At 40.9% G+C, this 21417-nt stretch overlaps 2 protein-coding genes across 7 annotated transcripts in view; both read left to right on the top strand.

Annotated features, from left to right (window-relative positions):
- The window catches only part of LOC133446979 (calcium/calmodulin-dependent protein kinase type II subunit beta-like), a 41763-nt gene extending 39528 nt beyond the window's left edge, over positions 1-2235 (top strand). For all 4 annotated transcript variants that reach the window (XM_061725241.1, XM_061725240.1, XM_061725238.1 and 1 more), the window contains one exon: positions 787-2235. In XM_061725241.1, the coding sequence (XP_061581225.1) occupies positions 787-1740 (954 nt within the window). In that variant the 3' untranslated portion in view covers positions 1741-2235. The remainder of the gene's footprint in view (positions 1-786) is intronic.
- A 2639-nt stretch (positions 2236-4874) lies between these two features.
- Positions 4875-17791, top strand: LOC133446977 (serine/threonine-protein kinase 4-like). Of its 3 annotated transcripts, none has more exons than XM_061725237.1 (13): positions 4885-5004; positions 5410-5511; positions 5982-6057; positions 6521-6656; positions 6842-6886; positions 8225-8315; positions 9840-9937; positions 12349-12432; positions 12599-12660; positions 12846-12923; positions 13503-13557; positions 14403-14591; positions 15722-17791. In XM_061725237.1, exons 4-13 carry the CDS (start codon positions 6534-6536, stop codon positions 16655-16657), a joined length of 1761 nt encoding a protein of 586 aa, XP_061581221.1. In that variant the 5' UTR covers positions 4885-5004; positions 5410-5511; positions 5982-6057; positions 6521-6533; the 3' UTR covers positions 16658-17791. The 3 variants fall into 3 exon arrangements, with proteins under 3 accessions (XP_061581219.1, XP_061581221.1, XP_061581220.1); XM_061725236.1 differs by having other exon boundaries at positions 5175-5511; XM_061725235.1 differs by lacking the exon at positions 5410-5511 and having other exon boundaries at positions 4875-5004.
- The last annotated feature ends 3626 nt before the right edge of the window (positions 17792-21417 follow it).

Below are 21417 nucleotides of genomic sequence, written 5' to 3'. Positions count from 1 at the left end.
AGTGACTGCCCCAGGATTCCCCCCTTCCGGAGGTGACGAAACCGCGAAAGCCAGAATATCAACACAGTAGGAGGAGAAGATGATGAACAACACAGAAGTAACTGGAAGAACGCCAACGCAAAAGTGCGTGTGGTGCCACCTAACATTGCAGAGTCGAACGCACCTCACTCAATAATCGATTGTCTTCTCGTGCATGTACACTTGGATTTTCGGAAACTCCAGTTCAATCCTTAGCTAGTGTTGCCAATAGCTTGATTTAGATGTGCATGTTACCGCACTAAATGACGAGCAGATGAAAAACCCTAACATGAAAGGCCCTCCTGAGAATTTTCCTCTTCACGGTCCATCAGGACATTCAGGTTTTTCATAGAGACAGGGCTAGGGGTTAAATCATTAGGATGCATACACATGTGTTTGATTCTCATTTGACTTACAAATATCAAAAATAAATTTACATATGGGTTCTGTATTGCTAGAGTTTACCCAGCTGACTATCACATGATAATCTGCAAGAAGGTAAGCTTGGCACTCCATAATGGAAAATAATATGTCAACCCTCGGCAAACTTTTAAATTGATTTCCTGCTTAGGTCAGCATCAATTGCATGTGCAGATTGGCCCTCTAAACTCTGAGCACAGAACAACGCAGCCCATGGGGGGGGGGGGGGGGGGGGGGGGGGGTTGGGTTTGCTTCTTAAAAAAAGCAAAACACAAAATCCAACAGTACATATAATGATACAATACATTTATACTGTCAATAATACATTTGTCCCTTTTTCTTGAATAGTGCAAAACAACAGTTGAAGAACTCCAGACCAAGCTGAAGGCATTGAGGGATCTGGCTGATGATTTGGAGCGTGTTCATGAAGGTGCCTCCATCGGCAGCCTTGCCGGAGGAGTGATTGGAGCGGTGGGAGGGGTTACATCAATCGTGGGGCTTATACTGGCCCCTTTCACCTTGGGAGCCTCTCTTATTGTCACGGGAGTTGGTGTGGGGGTGGGTGCTGTAGGTGGACTCACTGCCGGTGTCTCAAACATAACTAATATGGTGAACCAATCCGCTGATCGTAAAGCTGTTCACAGCATCATCAAAGAGTTTGAACAGAAGATCAGTGCAGTTGTCACCTGGCTCCAGGAAATTAGCGACAGCCTGCAAACAATCAGTAGCCAATATCCACAAACATGTGAAGGTGATGGCAATTATAGAGAAGAAAACCTGAAGCGGCTTGGTTTAAGCGCAGGAAAAGGCTTGAGCGGCGTCACTGAACTCATTCGACTAGCTACAGTGGTGAACATTGGCAGAATTGCTGCTCAAGCATCCAGGACGGTCCGTGTTGCAGAAGTAGCAACAGGTGTACTTTCTGGTTTGTTCATAGCAGTAGACATCTTCTTCATTGCCATGGATGCAAAAGAGATTCACAATATAAGAAAAGCAAGGGCAGAAGAAGAGAGAAGTGAAACATTTTCCAGTTCTGCATCAGAAATTGGAGACTTTGTGCCTGACCAAGCCAGACCATTGTCCAGCCCACTGATGCAAGGTTCTGATACACCTGAACCACAACTTTCACAGAACCCATCTTCAAAAAAGAGAGATGAAATCAGATCTGAGATCATGAAATTTGTTCTATCATTGAGGGAAGCAGTAGACAAAATGCAAAGAGTCTTAGATGAACTTGAACACATAATCGATAATACAGAGTTATTTCAAGAAGAAAATGAGCTGGAATGGCAGGATATGTAACTCCTGTAACCCAAGTGTATCTCGGTGAAATGACAAACACCATAAGTCACTCATTATAATTTATATCTGGAGCAAAAGATTTTGACAGCTTTCAGTGGCCTCGCAATATGTAAGACGTGTCACACTATTACAGTATGCAACAATAGTTCACATTTGGGTCTACTGAGGTATACCAGACTCTGCCATTCTGTTTGGAGGTGTTTTTTATTATTTAACAAAATGTAACAAATGCTCCACTTTTTATCTTCCTAGATTGTTGCTTTGGTTGAACTGACTTACTGTTCAATATCTGCAGGGAGTCGGCTTGGAGACTAAATGAACTAAATGCAATTTGTTTTTCTTTCACTTTTTGGTCAGTCTAACAACGTACATTGCAAGACAGCTGTGCTCGTTACAAATTTGACAGATGCACTTTGATATTGGTGATCTCTGTACCAATCACCACAACAAATTCCTTGTGTGTATTAAACGACTTGGCAATAAACTTATTTCTGATTCTGATTTCTTGTTTGAACCCCTTCAACGAATTGACTAGCACCACCCCGTTCTGAACTCCGCTTGGTGACTCGGATCGTATAATGTCCTTGAAATGCACCTAACACATTCACAGCATGAAATAAATAACCAGAACACAAGGTGGAACACAACCCGACAGCTTTTGAATTGTGCCAAAGAGTTCTGTCAAAATATTATGTTTGTAGCCATTTTGTATTTTGAGATGGCTATATTTTTACCACCAACCATTTTGGTTACCTGATAAGGAGTCCAATCTTATGGTCTAGCTATGGAATTTTGTGTAAGTGTGTTTCTTTTCGTGAGAACATGTCAAGACTTATTTGTTTAGTTTTTCTTTGTGAACAGTGAAATGCAGCCATAGTGATAAAGGGTCCTTAATAGTGGACCTACAGCATTGCATCCAATGCAGTTCAGTTTCCGGGCTCATCATTCAACAGAATCTGCCATAACTATGTTTGTGGAAAAGACTAAATGTGTCCTTGATAGACGCCACTGTGGGAGCCGTCTTCCTAGACCTCAAGAGGGCCTTTGACACCGTTGACCACCACATACTGCTGACAAAACTGTCAAGTTTAATGTCTCTGCTCAGGCGATCAGCTGGATCAGATCCTATCTCACAGATCGAAAACAGTGTGTTGTGATTAACAGTGCCAAATCCACTTACCAAAACTGTCCAGTAGGGGTCCCCCAAGGATCAGTCCTTGGTCCCCTTTTATTTTCTGTCTATATTAATGACTTTTTTGATTGCTGTAAAAATGTCCATGCCCAGCTTTATGCGGATGACACGGCTATTTTTGTCCCCGCAAAAAACACCACAGAGGCTGCCCAGATTCTTACCTCGGCAATGACGATTGTTCAGGACTGGCTGGAAAGCACATGCTTTTCCCTAAATGTTAAAAAAAGTGTCTGCATGTTTTTCGCCAAACAGCCACCTAAAACTGGTGTGTTTCTGAGAGGAGAGGAGCTTCCTCTGGTAAATGAGTTCAGGTATCTTGGAGTCGTCCTTGACTCAACTCTCTCATTTAAGAAACACATCAAAAAGGTGACAAAGTCGGTCAAATATAATCTAGCTAATTTTGGACAAATAAGGAATTCACTGTCCACTACTGCAGCTCTCATGTTTTTACACTGTATGATTTTTTTTCCTCATATCGATTACTGCTTTACAAGCTGGGCACTGTTCTGAAGCACTTAAACCGATAGTCACTCTATAAAAAAGCCTTAAAGACATTGGATTAAAAAAAAACATACTCCTATCACATCTGTCATATCCTTAAAAAGTATGATTTTTTTAAAGCTTTTATAGTTAGAGTTTTCAAATTTGCTTGTTTTATCCAAAGAAGCCTACATGGTCTAGCTCCGCCACCTCTGAGGGAATTTAAAAATTTAAAAAAGGTCTGTCAAAGGCATGAACACCAGGGCCTGCGACAGAGGAGATGTTGAGTTTCCCTGCAGGCGCACTGCGTTCGGCAGGAATGTTCTGTCCATCTTGGGGGGCGGGCTATTGGAATAGTCTTCCTACAACTATCAGAGACAGCTCTACTTTACCCTCTTTTAAAGCAAAACTTAAAATCTGGCTGAAAATCTGAAAACCAGAGGTGTGAACATTAATTGGGTTATTAGAATAAATTTGACATTGTAACTGTAATTGATAACTGAGTTTCTAATGTAAGGGGTTGGTTGTTTTTTTTTTTTTTTTTGTTTTTTTTTTTGGGGGGGGGGGGGGGGGGGGGTGTTGCTGGTGATAAACAAGTCCTGTCGTGGCCCGTTACTGTATCATTACATACATTTAATATGTATGCAAATGTACAAAGGTCCATACATATTAACAAATATGTATGCTATAATGCCAACTTGTGCAATAACATCAGCACACACATGTCAGTGTGTGCTAGAAAAGTGCAATAGGGCAATGTGCAATATGCATTAGCACTTTACAAACTCTTGCACTTAAGCACTTAGCACTTAAACTTTATGGTCACTTAATTATTGGTTTATCAATTGTAACATGTTTTATTTAATGATTTTTATCTAGCTCAGTAGTATTTTTTAATGTTGTGTTTTGTTGGCATGGATGTCATATCTCGTCTCGTATGTCTGCTGGTGTACGGCCCCTGTTCAACAAATAAAGTGAATTGAACTCAAACACAAAGACATGGGCTTCAAAATAAAACAGGAAGTGAAAAAACCGTGATCACACACACACACACACACACACACACACACACACACACACACACACACACACACACACACACACACACACACACACACACACACACACACACACACACACACACACACACACACACACACACACACACACACACACACACACACACACACAAATAAACCTGTTGATGTAAATTACAATTCAAATGCAGGAGTGCAAAGCAGCTTCTGATCATTTTCCTCATGTGAGACAAACTAGGAACACCTGTGACAGACTCTGGCAAATTGAATGGCATAGATAATGAACGTGATAAAGCTGAAATTACTGAGTGTATTTAAGTTTTTGTCTGTGTACCCAGTGGAGAAATGGCATCATCAGAGAAATGAAAACCTTCATTAGAGGCGGGCTCTAGGGACATGGAATGTCACCTGTCTGGTGGGGAAGGAGCCTGAGCTGGTGCTCAGTGTTGAGAAGTTCCGGAAAGATATAGTCGGACTCACCACAACACATGGCCCAGGCTCTGCAACCAATCTTCTTGAGATGGGCAGGAATCTGATCCACTCTGATTGCCCGAGGTGAGTTAGACCTGGTAGGCCCAAACGTATTGAGAGTCTGCTGGGAACGTTTGGCAGTCTTTCCTGTCAGAGAGAGCTTCAACTCAACCTCCGTGGTTTCAGACAAGTATACCTCGAGCTGTAAAATATTGTGACATTTGATTGTGTTCTCTGGTTTTCTTATGGTGCAGTAGACAAAAGAACACTGCTATGAGAGTAGCGATGCAGATGTGCTGTGTGTGCGTGCGTGAGTGAGCGAGCAAGAGTGAGAACGAGTTGGAGCACGTGCGAGAGGTGCAGGACGTGTGAGCGGATTGAAGCAGGAGACGACTTTACTGTACATTGGAGTGATTAAAAAAGTAAAGTCGCAACGTATCACCACCCAACTCGGAGTGTTTGTGTTCTCCACTGCGGTGAAACGTGAAGGGGGTTAATCCTGAAGTGATCAATCTGAGCTGCAATTCGGCCCCGGAGACGACTTCTCCCCTGTGGTGGTCGACTACGGTCTGGCATCCGGACAGAGTAAAGGTTAACAACATGCACAAAATCTTTCAGTACTTTGCATAAAAGTTATCTAAGTGAATTAACATAAAAAGTAAGTAGAAACTGGTGGCACTATTGGTTGTAATGGTTGCAAGATAACTTTATCTTCACCCCAGTGTCTGTAAAAAGTTAGAAAGAGAGAAAGACAAAGCAAGAGAGAGAAAGATATGAAAAAAAAAACAATAAATTATACATTTTAAGAGGGATAATTTGGAGAGGTTGAGGAATTATAACTGCTTCAAAAGTGTCATATGAACATAGGTGTAACACATAACAGATACCATTGTGGCAAGAGCATAATAATAATAAGTAATAAGGTAAATGGTGTGAGAAAAGAATACGTTCAAAGAAATGATTAAAGAACTGATACAAAAGAACTGATCACTGATATGTAAAAGGCATATAAAATGCAAATATTGTTCTGCTCCGTTTACTTTCACTTTCTGTTTCTCCAGTATAAATTCCAACCCACATTTCGTTCCCGGAGTAAATTCTGAGACACTCACTGACTTCTGGCCACCTTGCATCTGGGTATGTACTAAACTTTTATTTTCACCTTAATTATTTTATTAGGAATACATGTAAATGTTTTTCTGCCTGAAGATCCCATTACTGTAGAGCTAAACGACTGTATTATGCAGTGTGTGAGAAAGTAGAATAAGGACAAACAAAACCTTGCAGAACCAGTTAAGTTTTAAGTCCCAGCCAGTGAGCCTTCCCTGCATTACTTCCCCTAAGCTCTCGGCTCCCATTGTCTGATTACTGTCAGTAAAAAATCATAAAAAAGGGAGTTGACCATTTTAAATAAAGATTAACAGCTGGCAGGTTGGCCTTTGGTCCTGATATTTCTTTTTTGTTTAACTAATGTAAGCTGGAAGAACCGCTGTAACAACCTCTTTTTCACAAAGTGCTCTTGATAATGTGCTATGCAATAATTTTCTTTTTGTTTTCCTTTTACTACTTTTATCTTTTTTAATGATTTCCCTGTGTTTAGGAAAAAGTCAGAGATGGGGAGTGAACAGAGCACGCTGGCAAAGGAAGGCTTTGTGATTTCAAAGGAAGCTGAAAATTATGTTGTTGCTACAAAGGGTGATGACACATTTTTCATTAAGAAGATCCATGGACAGCAGGTAAAAGAAAAGTTTGGTCTGATTTACAGGACATTAACTAAAATATGACATTGAGCCTTTAGTGCCTGACATATAAAATTATATAAATAAAATTATAGTATAGGCCTATTGGGTTTTTATATAATGATTCTTTTATATATATTTTTTTTACATTGCACAAATCTGTTTTTATTGTTTTGATTCAGGGAATGGTGCAAAGCAGCCAATATGCCACCCCCAGACATCAAGGGGTAAGATAAATATACAACTTATTTTTTCTTCTTAAATTGTGCAGATTAGTTTTATATTATTTATATATTAGTTAATAATTATTAACATAAAATGTATCTATTCCCTCTGAATAAAAGCCATGATAATAATGGATTAGATTTGTATTGCACTTTTCTAAGGACACTCAAAGCACTCACAATAGTTCTATTATTCATTCACCCTTGGTGATGGTAAACTAAGTGAGTAGCCACATCTGGCCTGACAGAAACTTGGCAGTCAATAATAATAATAATAATAATAATAAACTTTATTTATATAGCACCTTTCTTAACAAAGTTACAAAGTGCTTCCCAAGAACAATAAAATACATCAAGATAAGAATACAGTGCATAGTGGATAAGAACATAAGACAGCAATAACCAAGTCTAAAATTAATAACAATATTCACACCACAATAAAAGCTTTTCTAAAAAAGATTTTTTTTAGTAAAGATTTAAAAGCAGTGGGGGATTTAGCTGACCTGATCTCAGCAGGTAAAGAGTTCCAAAGTTTGGGGGCCCCGACTGCAAAAGCTCGATCACCTTTGGTCACAAGTCGGGTCCTGGGGATGATCAGAAGGCCACTACTTGCTGATCTGAGGGAGCAATATGCACCTAACTGTCCGACCACATTCATACAACATTCACACACCAGCGATGCCCTCACTGGCAAGGAGGGTGAAGTGTCTTGCTCAAGGAGACAACGACAGATGACTGAGGGGGAGCTGGGATCGAACTGCGAATCCTTTGATCATTGGATGATCCGCTCTACTACCTGAGCCACTGTTGCCCTTTGCATTAACCACCAATGACATCTATTAATGTTTAACATATTCAAATATCAAATACTTTACCTTTACCATAACCTGAAATAACCTGAAATAGCAGCTAGGCTACCTTTATATTCTTATGCTCATTGCCCAGGACCCTCCTCAGATTATTTTGTTACATTGCAGTTTCTGATTTTGTTTCTGTGTGAAAATTTCAGTTTGACTGATGTTTACATTTAGTATGTATGATCACATTTCTGCTGCTTTTCTGCATGTATCTGAGGGGGCCAGGGATAATGTGTGAACACACACAGTTACATTGTCTAAACACTGTAGTAAGTGACAGTGAAATGAGTTGGTACATATTTGCATAGATCCCTAAATACTAATCGAGGATAAGCTAAAAGAGTGCAGATTTAATTATAAATTATTCAGAGGCTTAAATTGATTATTTTCATGAGAAATATGTACATTATGATGAACAAAGGTTGCTGCTTAATGAGAATGACAGATAACTATGCTTTTCTAATGTTTGTTATCTTTTAAACAGAAACTAACTACCGCACCCTTAACGTCAGAGATACAAATCCTTAAGACAATACGCCATCCACATATTGTGAACATCAAGGAGACTTTACAAGGTAAATATTGACAGCCTGTCTCTTGTGTTTTGTTTGTAGCATTAAAATATTATGAATCCAGACATCATCATATCACCCTGTTAATGGAGAAGTGTTTGTTTTTTGTGTTTGGCTTTATTCTAAAATGTAATGGCTATCTGGCAGAAACCCACTGACCACTAAGAGAAGCTCGGCCACCTATATAATAAAACAAGTCTTCTAAAGGAAGAAAAAAATATATTTATTTGAGAAAGTATAAAATGACTCAATGACATACATGACCTGGCATTGAGGTACACAAGATTTTATTGCCTCAAGTTCTTTTTTTTCTTTTTTAAAGTAATTTGCAACATGGTATAAATTTAGCTTCCTACAATTTAATTATCTTGGTCCTGGAATATACCAGTCTTTTAATGTCAATTCTGATTATAGTTCTATAAATCACAAAAATAGATTTTAAGTCTGACAAACTTATATTGTTGTACATGAGCCCGTCACTGGAAGTTAAAGGGGACCTATTATGAAAAACAGGTTTTGTCTTGCTTTAACATATATAAAGTGGTCTCCCCTCAGCCTGCCAACTCAGAGAAGGAGGAAAGCAACCAAATTCTGCAGTGTCTGTACAGCCGCCTGGATGAGCCATCCAGTCTAATGTGGCTTCTACGAGCCGTTCAGATTCTGCTCACTTTCGTTACGTAACCAAAATGAAAACCACGCCCACAACTATAAAACCATGTAACTGCATGCGAGCGTCCGACTATCGCGTTGCACTGCAGGACATCGGACGCTCTCTGTCCATCTCCCTCCAGTCAGCTGCCACTTTATTGAGGTTTTTGTAGTGAAATGAGGAGGTATCATAGAGACAACTTCTCATTTCAACTAACTGGATCAGCCATTCCTCATACATGACCGTTTCCTACAGCGCTTTCAACCGGCTTTCAACGCGAGCGACAGGAAGAAAATAGAAGCAGGGCGTCCGACACATGTTAAGGCTCAAAACAGCGCTGCGTCGCTGCGGCCAGTTAGGACAGTCAATAGAAAATAAAGCAATGGAATTGATTTTGTCGCTGACAATCGCTCGCATCACATGCAGTTAGGACACAGTGTAACTCCGCCGGCCGGAGCTTCCGCAATTTTTTCGTAGAGGTGTATCGCGTCATTCAAGCACCCAATCAGCACAGAGCCTCATTATTATAGCCTCCCCGCCCACTCAGAATCCCACATAGATAATGAGGTTAGAGACTGGGATGATAAAGACATGGCTCAGAGGCTGAATGTCTAATTTATTTAGCAAAAACAATCAAAAGCTTGTTTTTAAGACATTCAAGGCCTGTTTAAAATAGACATTAGATGCCATAATAGGGCCCCTTTAAGTTATTGAAGTGATGAAACAAATTCAAAAAGCCAATTATTGAGGTAAATTCTAAAATACCTACCTAATTCTTAGTGCTAACAATACAATATTGAGCTCAGACAAAATGAAAAACTTTCTTTAAGAAACTTTGCTATAAATTTGAATGCATTGTTTTTCCTTGTGTCATAAAGATGGAAACATTAACTATGTTATGATGGACTACTGTCAAGGAGGGAACCTTGCTTCAAAGATCAAAGAAACGACACAAGATTCTCTACAAGAGTCTGAGGTATGGCAATATTATATCCCGGCCAGCCCCACCCACTCTCTTAGTGAAAACTCTCTCATGAAACGGATGTAAACTATTTCCATTCACTTATGTCCACTACCGTCCACTTGTGGAGAACATAGGTAACCATATCAACCGTAGAATGTAAATACAATGGGCAAAATATTAGTCACGTGACCCATAGATTTCTGAAGAGTGATTTTGAAGCCTTTTTTTCTTCATACTCCTCGCATCTATGTTGGCCAGGGAGTCGACAGGAACATGCCCCACCACCATATGTCAAAGTTTGTTGTGGGTACTAGCTCCTACAACCAATCCTCGCTAAAATAGCTGCAGAGCTGCTGGCAGACACAGTCTAACATTCTGTTTTACAGAGTAGTACCGCTGGGGTAGTACCAACCTGGAAGTTAGATGGTTGGTGCTTGGTTGCATCAGGGCAGGAGTGAGCGTGATGTGTGATCACTATTATTCAAAACAACCAAGATGGCTGAAGAATTACTAATAACACCTTGGATCAACAGGTTGTTTTTTTTCAAAACTCACAATAGTCATTCACCAGCTTTCCTACTTCAGTGCACTCCTTTTTGTATGCTTTATGTTGATACAAAGCTAAAAGTTTTAGTGTTCTTTTCATCAAACTGTCAGCGTTTTAGAAAAGAGGTTTCATACCTGTGACAGTGGAGGTGGTGAACTGCAGCCTTTTTCAAAGCGTCATCAAACAGCAGCATGTCCAACAGAAAACTACAAACCTCCTGACCTCCTACCTCCTGGTATCAAAGTCAAATTAAGGCTGCAAGCAGCGATGAACGGCCCTCGTGCGTGCAATTTTCACCAATAAAGATCAAGGACTCAAAACTAAGTCTGATGACACCACCCATGACTCTTTATGTCAAACCATTCAAAAGTTATGGCAGAAAATAGGATCTATCACATATCGACCAATCAAAAGAAGGAGCGGGGCTAATTTGCACCAATTAAGGTGAAGGAGTCAAAACTGAGTCCGATGACACCACCCACCACTCTGTATGTCAAACCATTCAAAGGTTATGGCAGAAAAATAGGAACTATCAAATATGGACCAATCAGATGAAGGGGGGGCACACTTTTTGGCATCTATCGTCACCACGGTAACGCTTTTTTAAATATCAAATTCTTCACCAGGCCTGGCTTGCATTTCCTACGGATAAAATAGGGCCTTCACACTGTAAGTGCACGGGCCCTAATTAAGAGGAATCCGACTAATTCTCTACATCAAAGAGAAACATAATGAGATTGGCTGGTCATGGGTTTTATTAGGCCTGGGACGATAACAAATTTTGCTGGACGATATATTGTCCCACAAATTATTGACGATAAACGATATTATTGTCGACATTGTCGAGACAAAAATAAGCACTTATGTAATGTTAATATATCATAATAATGCAAGTACACCCTTTCAAATGTAATAATTAAACCTTTATTTGACATTGGAGAACTTTTAAATATGTAAAACAAATAAAACAAGCAAACAGGGGGTTCGAGCCTTCGTGCCCCCAAGTGCAGACCATCGGGACGCCCGGTCGCAACGTGCGGGACCCGCCTGGGGACCTCCGCACCCCTCACAGAAACCGCCACCCCCCCAAACAGCAGCTCTCACCCGCGGGGGTGAGAGGAAAAAGGGAGTGCCGAGTCCACCTGAGTCCTCAGGTGGACTCAGGTCTCCGCGCTAACCGCGTACCACTGCGCCTGCGAAGGCCGGCGGAGGCGGACACACGCTCCCATCCACTTGGGCGATCTTGGCGGCGGACGCGTGGGGTGACGGAGCTCTGGCTCGTCCCCTTGCCGCGCCGGCGCGCCCGGCAATCACCCGAGCACTGAGCCGCAGGCTGGAGGGAGAGAGACGGCCGGCCTCCGGGCCGCCACCGCCCCTCTCCTCTCCACCCGCGCTCTCCTTTTTTTTCGCCTATGACCTCAGATCAGACGAGACAACCCGCTGAATTTAAGCATATTACTAAGCGGAGGAAAAGAAAGTCTGCCCGGGGGGATTCAACTCAGGGGATTCAACCCGAGGCTCCGCCTCCCCTCACAGATACAAAGAGTCTGAATGATTGACAAGATGGTTCACTCCGTTCATTTTTTTCCGCTAAGGAACAAACGTGCCCAGGTGCTAAGACCGATGCACAGAGTGAGCCCTCTTATCATCCAGTGTGTTTGGAGGCCGGAGACGAAAAAAACAAATATGCGTGCGTATGGCCATTTATCGAGGCCGGAAAAATTATCGAGTCCATTTTCATTTATCGTGCGATTAATTGATTTATTGATTATCGTCCCAGGCCTAGGTTTTATTTCACATTTTCAGTCCAATTTATGATCTATGGGGCATCCTATTTACCCCTACTATTTATACTGTCATAAAACATGTTTTCTAGGTACTGAGTTGGATTGTTGAGATCTGTATGGCTCTGAAAATCATTCATGAAAAAGGGTTGCTTCACAAAAATCTGATTCCGGAGGTATGACACTTTTTATAATAATACTAGTATTTTTTCAAACAATACATCATCTCTTTTTACTTCTGACAGAAGTTATATTGTCATCTAATCATTCAAACTAAATATTTATGATAAAAAGGCATATTGGGATTGAAATTAATACTTCTTTTCTCTTGCCTTTTTCCAGAAGGTATTCCTGACAGGATGTGGAATCTTGTGCTTGGGCGGATTTGGAAAGATTCATGAAACGTAACATAAAAGCATCAGTGTTTGTCAGAAGCTGTTACTACTAGTACCCTAAACTTTTTTCAAGGCTCTCACAGATTCAACTAAGTTGTCGCGTCATCCACATATTTATGTTAATGTACACCTCGTCCGGCAATATCCCTTACTAATACTGTCTTTACTTTGACTGTGCATGTTTCATGAAATAGGTCAACCACAAATTCAAATGAAGCCATAAATTACCTCCCACCTGAAGTCTTCACAAAGGGGACCTATGATTCAAAAAGGTATATATTGATTTTTTTTTGTGATATTAATGATTAAAAATGTCCTCATTGTTTATTTTTTTTATTTACAACAAAACCTTTGTAGATAGATAGATAGATAGATATGTTCTTTCAAATGTATTTAATGACTACAGACCTACAGTCCAACAAAAGAATAAATATGGTATAATGAAAACAAAAACTAAACTAAACTAAAATTGAATGTAATAATTTGTAAACAACTGAAATCAGCTAAGAACTTCAATGTATGTTGTGGTAAACCGGTCTCAATGTCTGGTATGAACCCAGTCACAGCATTATGATCATCACCTGGATCTGGGCTTTAAGTTGAACCGTCTCGCCGTGTCACAACAAGAACAGGAACTCGTATACCCAGGAGCCCCGTGTTCAAGGGGCACATGTTATTTTAGAACATAAGCCTGAGATTAGGCTGGGTGTAAAAGTTGTTAACATGTTGTTAACAAGTTGTCTCATGTAAATATTCAGAGTGATGGTTGGATGGATTTGGGATCTATAAAAGTAGATGTTTTAAATAAACTATTTGACAGTATTTTTGATTTTGTCTTTTTTCATGTTCAGTGACATCTGGTCTTTGGGATGCATACTCTATGAGCTTTGTACGAAGAAGCCAGCGGTAAGTTGCTACTTGTCTCTAGTCAAGTTACACTTTGAGTGTCTGCTGACTGGCACCACCATTTGATCTGACCATGAAGTACACAAGCAAACCATAATAGGAAGGACAACATGTTTGTGTCTGTTGTGAGCAAAAGCATGTAAGAGCATTTGTTATCTTTGTCATCTGAGCACTAGGATCCACTCTCCATGTCATCTGTTGAAATTTAACAACAGTATTCTTTACCAGGGTATGAGAATGAAGACTGTGCTGTAAACAAACACAAACAACTGTCGTTCTTGTAATATGCCAGAGTAGATAATGTAACAATTTCTTTTAGTGATCATATCAATGTCAAATAAATTATGGATTGTCAAAGAACTTACAGAAATTCAAGCGCTTCACTATCATCTTGAAATTTGTCACAAATTCACAAACCTTTTTAAAATGCATCATTACAAAGCGCGTAACTCTGATTTCTACACTGCAGATTTTAAACAATGATATACATTACAGTCATTAAATGATTTAAGAATGAGGTAAATGTAGCTATGTTGATGAATTATTCATTTCTATTGGTCTAATTACAGTTGGCCCGTTGACAGTTTCATCAAAAGTCTCCTCCAAGGTTTATTGTAGGCTACTTCTTGCTGCTGCAGTGTTTAGGCGTTCCTTAAGCAGACTGCCATAGTGAAACCTAAACATACAGTCTTCTCTACTCTGTGAAGACTATGCTTCTAATAAATGCACATTTTGCCTGGGACTGATTAGAAGTCTGCATATTTTTCCTACTACCAGAACTTTATTCGTTGAGAGAAAAAAAGATAGAATGTTGTCCGAACTGTACATTTCTTTCTCTTCTATAGTTCTCTGCAGAGACTCCAATCAGGCTTATGCCGAGAATAATTGGTGGTCATTGTCCAACCCTCCCAGAGGATTTCTCACCAGAACTGTGTCAATTCCTGATTGATATGTTGCAAAAGGAACCTCATGAAAGGCCATCAGCCAATGAGATCTTGGAGCGTCCTTTCATTTTATGTGCTCTCTCAACAAAGGTATGACATTCCCATAACAACAATGTTTTAATCACTTTCCCAGAGGACACTTTATTTTTGACCATGTGACACCACATGATTCAGCACCATCATTTAAAAAAAGTATTCCTAACACTGATAGCTTTTATTGAAAACCTGAAACTATGTGAACATTCAGGTCTTACCTGAAAAAGACAGTTAAAAAATGGAGACTGGAGAATGGAGATTATGGAGAGAAAAGAAAAGTATCACCCTTAAAGACGATTGCACTCTCGCTCGGAGATTTTGATTCCCTGGATAGCGACTCTGGGTTTTGCTTCTAAGATTTTGGATTTTGATGCTCAGATTCTGGATTTCGATTCATAACAGATTTGGTGTTGAATTTATGCCATAGGTGTTTTTCTGGCAATGCCATGTGCAAAAAAACAACATTGACATGTTCACACTCCAAAATTGTGTGCTGCATGCAAACCTGGTAAAATGACAACACAGCCAAATGTATTTGTATGGCATATTTCATACACAAAGGCAACGCAAAGTGCTTTACAAAGATTGTCTTGACTGGGTTAGAACTCCACAAAAAGTGTATCAGCTGTTGCTGGAAAGGACTTGACTTTACAGAAGCTGGAGAAACCAACAGAACTGACTGACAGGATCATGATTTGAAGTTCAGCTTTGCTGATCTGCCTTTGGACACCTTTGTTTGCGATTCTGGCAGATCAAGCTCGTTACATTTTTGTTTGGTGGTCTATTGTGGGATTTATCAATTTAAGCTTATTTTCTAGCAGCACCATTGATTGTGTTTTCAGTTCACACTTTGTAAATATCTTTTTACTTTTAAAAGTCAAACTTTAGCAAAACTCATTGCTTTTCAGCTTGATTGTGTTAAGTTGATTTGTAATGTAAATACAATGTAATCTACTGGAACTTCCCCAGGTTAACAAATGCATTACTAGTCTGAGAATGCTCAGCATCACAAATAGGTTTATTTAGGTGTGTTCAGGTAAGCATACATTTTGGCAAGCTGTTATTTTTTAAAAGCTGGGAGTTTTTCTTAATTCAACTTTACTTCTCCTTTCAAGACATATATACATCTTTGTTGTCTTGTTTATTAGATTGAAATACTATGTGTTTTTTCTTTTTCTTTTTAGTGCATAACAACAGTGAAGGAACTCCAGGCCAAGCTGAAGGCATTGAGGGATCTGGCTGATGGTTTGGAGCGTGTTCATGAAGGCACCACCATCGGCAGCCTTGCAGGAGGAGTGATTGGAGCAGCGGGAGGAATTACATCAATCGTGGGGCTTATACTGGCCCCTTTTACTTTGGGAGCCTCTCTTATTGTCACAGGAGTTGGTGTGGGGGTGGGTGCACTAGGTGGACTCACTGCCGGTGTCTCAAACATAACTAATATGGTGAACCAATCCACTGATCGCAAAGCTGTTCACAGTATCATCAAAGAGTTTGAACAGAAAATCAGTGCAGTTGTCACCTGGCTCCAGGAGATTAGCTACAGCCTACAGACAATCAGTAGCCGATATCCACAAACATGTGAAGGTGATGGCAATTTCAGAGAAGAAAACCTGAGGCGGCTTGGTTTAAGGGCAGGAAGAGGCTTGAGCGGCGTCACTGAACTCATTCGACTAGCTAGAGTGGTGAACATTGGCAGAATTGCTGCTCAAGCATCCAGGACGGTCCGTGTTGCAGAAGTAGCAACAGGTATACTTTCTGGTTTGTTCATAGCAGTAGACATCTTCTTCATTGCCATGGATGCAAAAGAGATTCACAACATGAAACAAGATAGAGCAGCAAAACAGCGAGGTGCAACTTCTTCCAGTTCAGTGTCTGATACTGATGACTCTGTGTCAATCTCTGAAATCACAGGATCGTCCACCTCATTGCTGCAAGAGTCCAACACTGCTGAACACACACAAAACCAGTCTTCCCCAAAGAAAGCTCAGATGAAAACTGAGATCATGAAATTCATTCTATCAGTGAGGGAGGCAGCAGATAGCTTGGAAAAAGTCTTGGTTGACCTAGAAAGCATAATTGCACAAATACCTTTATTTCCAGAAGAGATACTGGAATAGATTCATATTACATTAATATTACCTTTAGGGTATTATTAATGTAAAGTGCAATAAGTCACTCATTGCAGATACATGTTAGCTCAAGTTAAGTGTTACGTCAGCCATGCCATTTCTATTTGACCCTCTGTTAGCCTTCTGATTGGTCCCTGACTGACCATTCTGTATATCCGGTTGGACAAAACAGCCGTCTCTTTCATTCACATCAATGGAAAAAACAGTTTTTACTTGCCTTGTATCATTATTGAAATCACTGGATTATTTTTTTTAAAACTTTGTATTTGTAAAAGGGACACTTGGGGACAAACTCCACACAGTGCAGTCGACTCTGCAGCAGGCTACAACCCATAGCTATATTTATTCATTTATTTATCTTACAGTATTTCAGTGGTGTACTCGGTGACACCCGCTACCCAGAGAGAATCACAGGAATACATTTAATCCCCAAACCAACGGTAAATAACGAAAACTGCCTGCTTTGGATAAAGTTATATGGACGGCCAGACTTGCAGTTCAACCCTTCCACCATGCTATCAGCTATACTCATCAAAATATCTAGTTTTTTCCAAAAACCACAGTTTTTTAAACTCACTACACAGTACACTAAGTTTTCCTTTTTATTTATATCTAGTTGCTGTTGATTTTCCTTGGTACAATAATTGGAAATGTAGGGATGTTAAACCCCTTTTTTACAATGGAATTGGATGGGAGAGATGACAGCTTTGTCCAACCTACTGTAGCAACGGGGGCGGCGCTTGACAATGGGTCAATTATCAACCTCATATGTAATACATTAGTCACACTGTAACTGTGGGCACGCGCACGCGCGCACACACACACAAATATGGCAACTCTCATGGTTAGTTGCGTGGAGGAGGGACTTTGAAGGTATCTTCCCAGATTATCAACAGCCAATGAGATTTCTTCCTGCTTGCTAAGCATGTGCGCCACATGCTTTGAAACATTCTTGTGTCCATGTAGTTTCATGGGCTAGAACTTACTGTGTAGCTGCCATTCCGGGTGAAGGATGCTGAGAATGTCTCCAGTGCCTACTTCTATCCAGCAATTTTAACCCAAATTCAACATTTGAGAATCAATGTCAAACATTTGTACTGTTTATATAGCAGAGGTGGCAGACTATTGTTTTTTTGATGGTGTTTTTTTTCTTCCAGGAAGAGAGTAGGGACATGGGTGTTATGTTAAATATTACTGATCATAGGGAACATTTTTAAAACAAGAAAAAATTATTTTGCGAAATTGTAAAGATATTGTTTAGTGATTAATCAATTTTGCTGCTTTTTTGTTATTTTTTTTCATACATACAATAACCATGCATGTTAGGAATTGGGGTTTTGGTTTAGTTTCTTTATAACTTCTGTGTTTTCATTATTTACTATTATACTGTTTTGTGGGTTATACTTATATGTACTTGTATGTACTAATACTGTACTGTAATACTCGTTTGTATTAAATTGTCTTAACCCTTAGTGAAGCCTCTGGTTTATTTACTTCCTGTTTACTTCTGGTTTTAAAGTCTGTTTCTTAGTATGTTAAGGTCCACTCTTACCAGTTTTCTTTACATCTGTGTCATATCAATGCCTGTGAGCATATGTGGTGGATATGTGTGTGGATCTGTTAAGCCGGGCATACACTGTGCGATTATCGGCTCGTTTTGAGCCGATTTTCCAGTCGTGCGACTATTTTTTGGATCGGGCCGGATTTCGACCCAATCGTTGGTCGTGCCTCGTGCAGTATACGTGGGGTAACGACGAGAGATTAACACCTCACGACGAGCTCCCGATCACGAATCGTGTGCTCGCAAGAAAATCAAACGTGTTTGAAATCCTGGTCATGCTATGACCCGATCAGCCTCATCCTTTCGCAGAGAGCATGCGCAATCTCTGATGTCACGTCAAAAACTATTATTTGTAGTTTAAAGTGTTGCAAATTCACATTACAAATCATGTTTTAATAGCAGAAAAAAAGACAGCATTTCCCACGACTGCCCAGCCAATTCCTTGTCCAATCACAGCGTTGTCTAATCTTTGACACACAGAATGGCACAAATTGCTAAATCCTGATTTATGGTTCTGCGTTACACCAACGCAGAGCCTACGGCGTAGGGTACACGGCGACCCGCACTGTACGGGGCGCGTCGCTGCGTAACCTATGCTGCCATGCAGTCTCCATTTTGAAAAACAAATAAGTAATTTTGAAGCACTCAGCGACTTCAAAAATGGGACAATGATGCCCCCTTTGCACATAGATATTTTTTGAAATTCCATACATGCTGGGTATTCAGATGTAAGTAATGCCATTAGAAAGTGGAAGCTTTAGAAACAGCAGGCCACATAAATTCATAGAGCTGGATCAACAATTGCATTTAAAGTCAGGTTCTGAAGACAAGGTTGGGCACCGGAGACCAGGAGACAAGGCAGAGTCCAGTCGATTTTTTAAATCGATATAAACAATATTGTCTTGTACCATATCGCGTTTGAAAATATATCGATATATATTCTCGATATATCGCCCAGCCCTACGTCAGCTGTGGAATCAGCAGTGCGCTTCATGATAACCATTCCATCGGACTGCAGGTTGTGATGGAAATATACACACAAATATAGAACTGGCACCTCCTCCAGATGCCATGAAATGTACATAATACATGTGCATAATCTACAGATAGAAAACCTATTAAAAAACTGATTTGTTGTCATGGTCAGTCCTCCGCTCAGACCTGCCTTCAGTGGTTTTCCACTCTCCTCTCTCCTGCTCACCCCATCCGCCAGCCACGCCTACCTTGTCACTCACTCCATTCACCTGCTCTCCCAGCTGCAGCTCCTCAGCAATCAAGACAGTATAAAAGCTCCACTCTCCTCTTTGCCCACTGCCAGATTTTCTCTTTGCCATGCAAGACTCTCCAGTGTTCTCTGTCCTGACTTCCCGTTGCCGACCCTGCCTGTTCCTGGACTCTGCCTTGTCTCCTGGTCTCCGGTGCCCAACCTTGTCTTCAGAACCTGACACCGATATCTGCCTGATCCTTGTCCTGCATTCCTGCCTGCTCTTCGCCCCTGTTGGGAAATAAAGTGAACCAGACAAACTACCACTTTGTACTCTGTGTGCTGCATTTGGGTTCTCTGCTGGCTGTAACATTTGTCAAACTATGTTCTTCATGCATAAGGCTGCAAAAAAAATTGATAAGCTGTTGAAATTTTAAGAAAAATGTTATTGACAGAATTGATGCTGATGATGCATTTATTTGATGAGTTTGTTACAGCCATGTCTGTTGGATGATGGTGGATGTTGCCATTAGTAACATTTCCAGAGCTAGGTACAGGCAGCCCAAAGTGATGGTGACTGTAATAGTTGGCCACATTGGTTTCAGGAGGGGTTCTCTAAGTTCACACAGGTGATAACGATACCAAAATAAAAAAGTCTAAACCCAATCGCTTGGATAATTTTCCCTAACCGTTGGGGCCCATTTGAAGAGTTGGTGCACAAAGTTTTATCCAGTTATGAACGGAAAATTTAAAGGAGCATGAGGCTCCTTTTAAGAAATAAGACTCTCTAGCGCCACCCTTCACCACGACGGCCGTCGGGGGTACTGCAGCCAACAGCGAAGCCGGCACGGGAGAACGGGGAGTTTTATAATACATCCATGGGGAGAACGTGCATGCAGCGTCATGTGACGTCACATCCGCAGGGCAGCGCAGGAAAAGCGGCCCCAGCCTTGCAGCACATTTTGCAGCACACAGCCTGTTCAAGGCAACGGACAGATATACTAGAGGGCTCACTCTTTTTGGTTTGGAACGCTTCATCTGACATTATTACTAGAAAAATTAAAACGTATACAATTTTTTTCATAAATCCAGCCTCAAGCTCCTTTAACATTAAAAGACAGTCACAGTCTGTTCTAACACAGCCCCGTGCCTGTATCCTGTGTTGTGCCAAAAAGTGATTGCCTGCCAGAATCTGATTTCTGGCTGCGGGAGTGCGCACACCAGCCCGTTGAGCGATCGCGCTAAAACGTCAGATTTTCAGATTATGAAGCTCAAGAATGAGATCAAGTCATATTTAGGCGGAAACAACTTTTCATTAACTGTATTTGGCCTTCAATCCATTTTTGGCAGGTGAAAATGCCTATGTTGTGTTGTAATGGTCCTTTAAAAGAGTTAAAAGCAATCCCGTGAGCTCTAGTGTTTATATTATGAAGCTCAAGAATGAGATCAAATCATATTTAGGTAGAAACAACCTTTCATTAACTGTATTTGGCCTTCAATCAATTTTTGGCAGGTAAAAAGACCCATTTTCAGGGGAGAAATCAGATTCTGGCAGGCAATCACTTTTTGGCACGACATCCTGCACTCAGTATCGTTCCAAAGTCAAGTACTCACGCAACCTCTCAGTGCAGAAGTAACATGGCGGTGCAGCCCGCCAGGCCCCAGAGCGATGTCCAGACAGCTCCCTCTCGCAGCTCCGGCCACCCGCGTCCTGCGACACGTCCTCGTCTCCTGCCGCCGCCTCGTCTGCTCGTCCCGTCCTCACCATGGATGTATTATATAACTGGATACCGGATCGAAAATGGCCGCCCATTCATTTCAATGGAGTTTGCTCGCCCAGCGCATCCGCCGAAAAAATTTCTGACTTCCTGGTTTACTTCCTGGTACACGGGCCCATAGAGCATGCGCAGTTGAGTCACCTCCCATGATGCTCTGGGGCCTCCCATCATGCCCCGGGGCAATGTGAACGAGCGCTGCGCGCTC

The sequence above is a fragment of the Cololabis saira genome, chromosome 7 (genome assembly GCF_033807715.1).
Source record: "Cololabis saira isolate AMF1-May2022 chromosome 7, fColSai1.1, whole genome shotgun sequence".
In the NCBI taxonomy this organism is placed as follows: domain Eukaryota; kingdom Metazoa; phylum Chordata; class Actinopteri; order Beloniformes; family Belonidae; genus Cololabis; species Cololabis saira.
The sequence above is the reverse complement of the archived record's forward strand: the minus strand, read 5'-3'. Positions and strand labels throughout refer to the sequence as shown.

Coding starts and splice junctions, on each gene's coding strand:
- LOC133446977 (XM_061725235.1), top strand. CDS start 6,534: ATGGGGAGTGAACAGAGCACGCTGGCAAAGGAAGGCTTTGTGATTTCA. Junction 6,887..8,224: donor CCACCCCCAGACATCAAGGG/GTAAGATAAATA, acceptor TCTTTTAAACAG/AAACTAACTACCGCACCCTT. Junction 12,924..13,502: donor GGGACCTATGATTCAAAAAG/GTATATATTGAT, acceptor TTTCATGTTCAG/TGACATCTGGTCTTTGGGAT.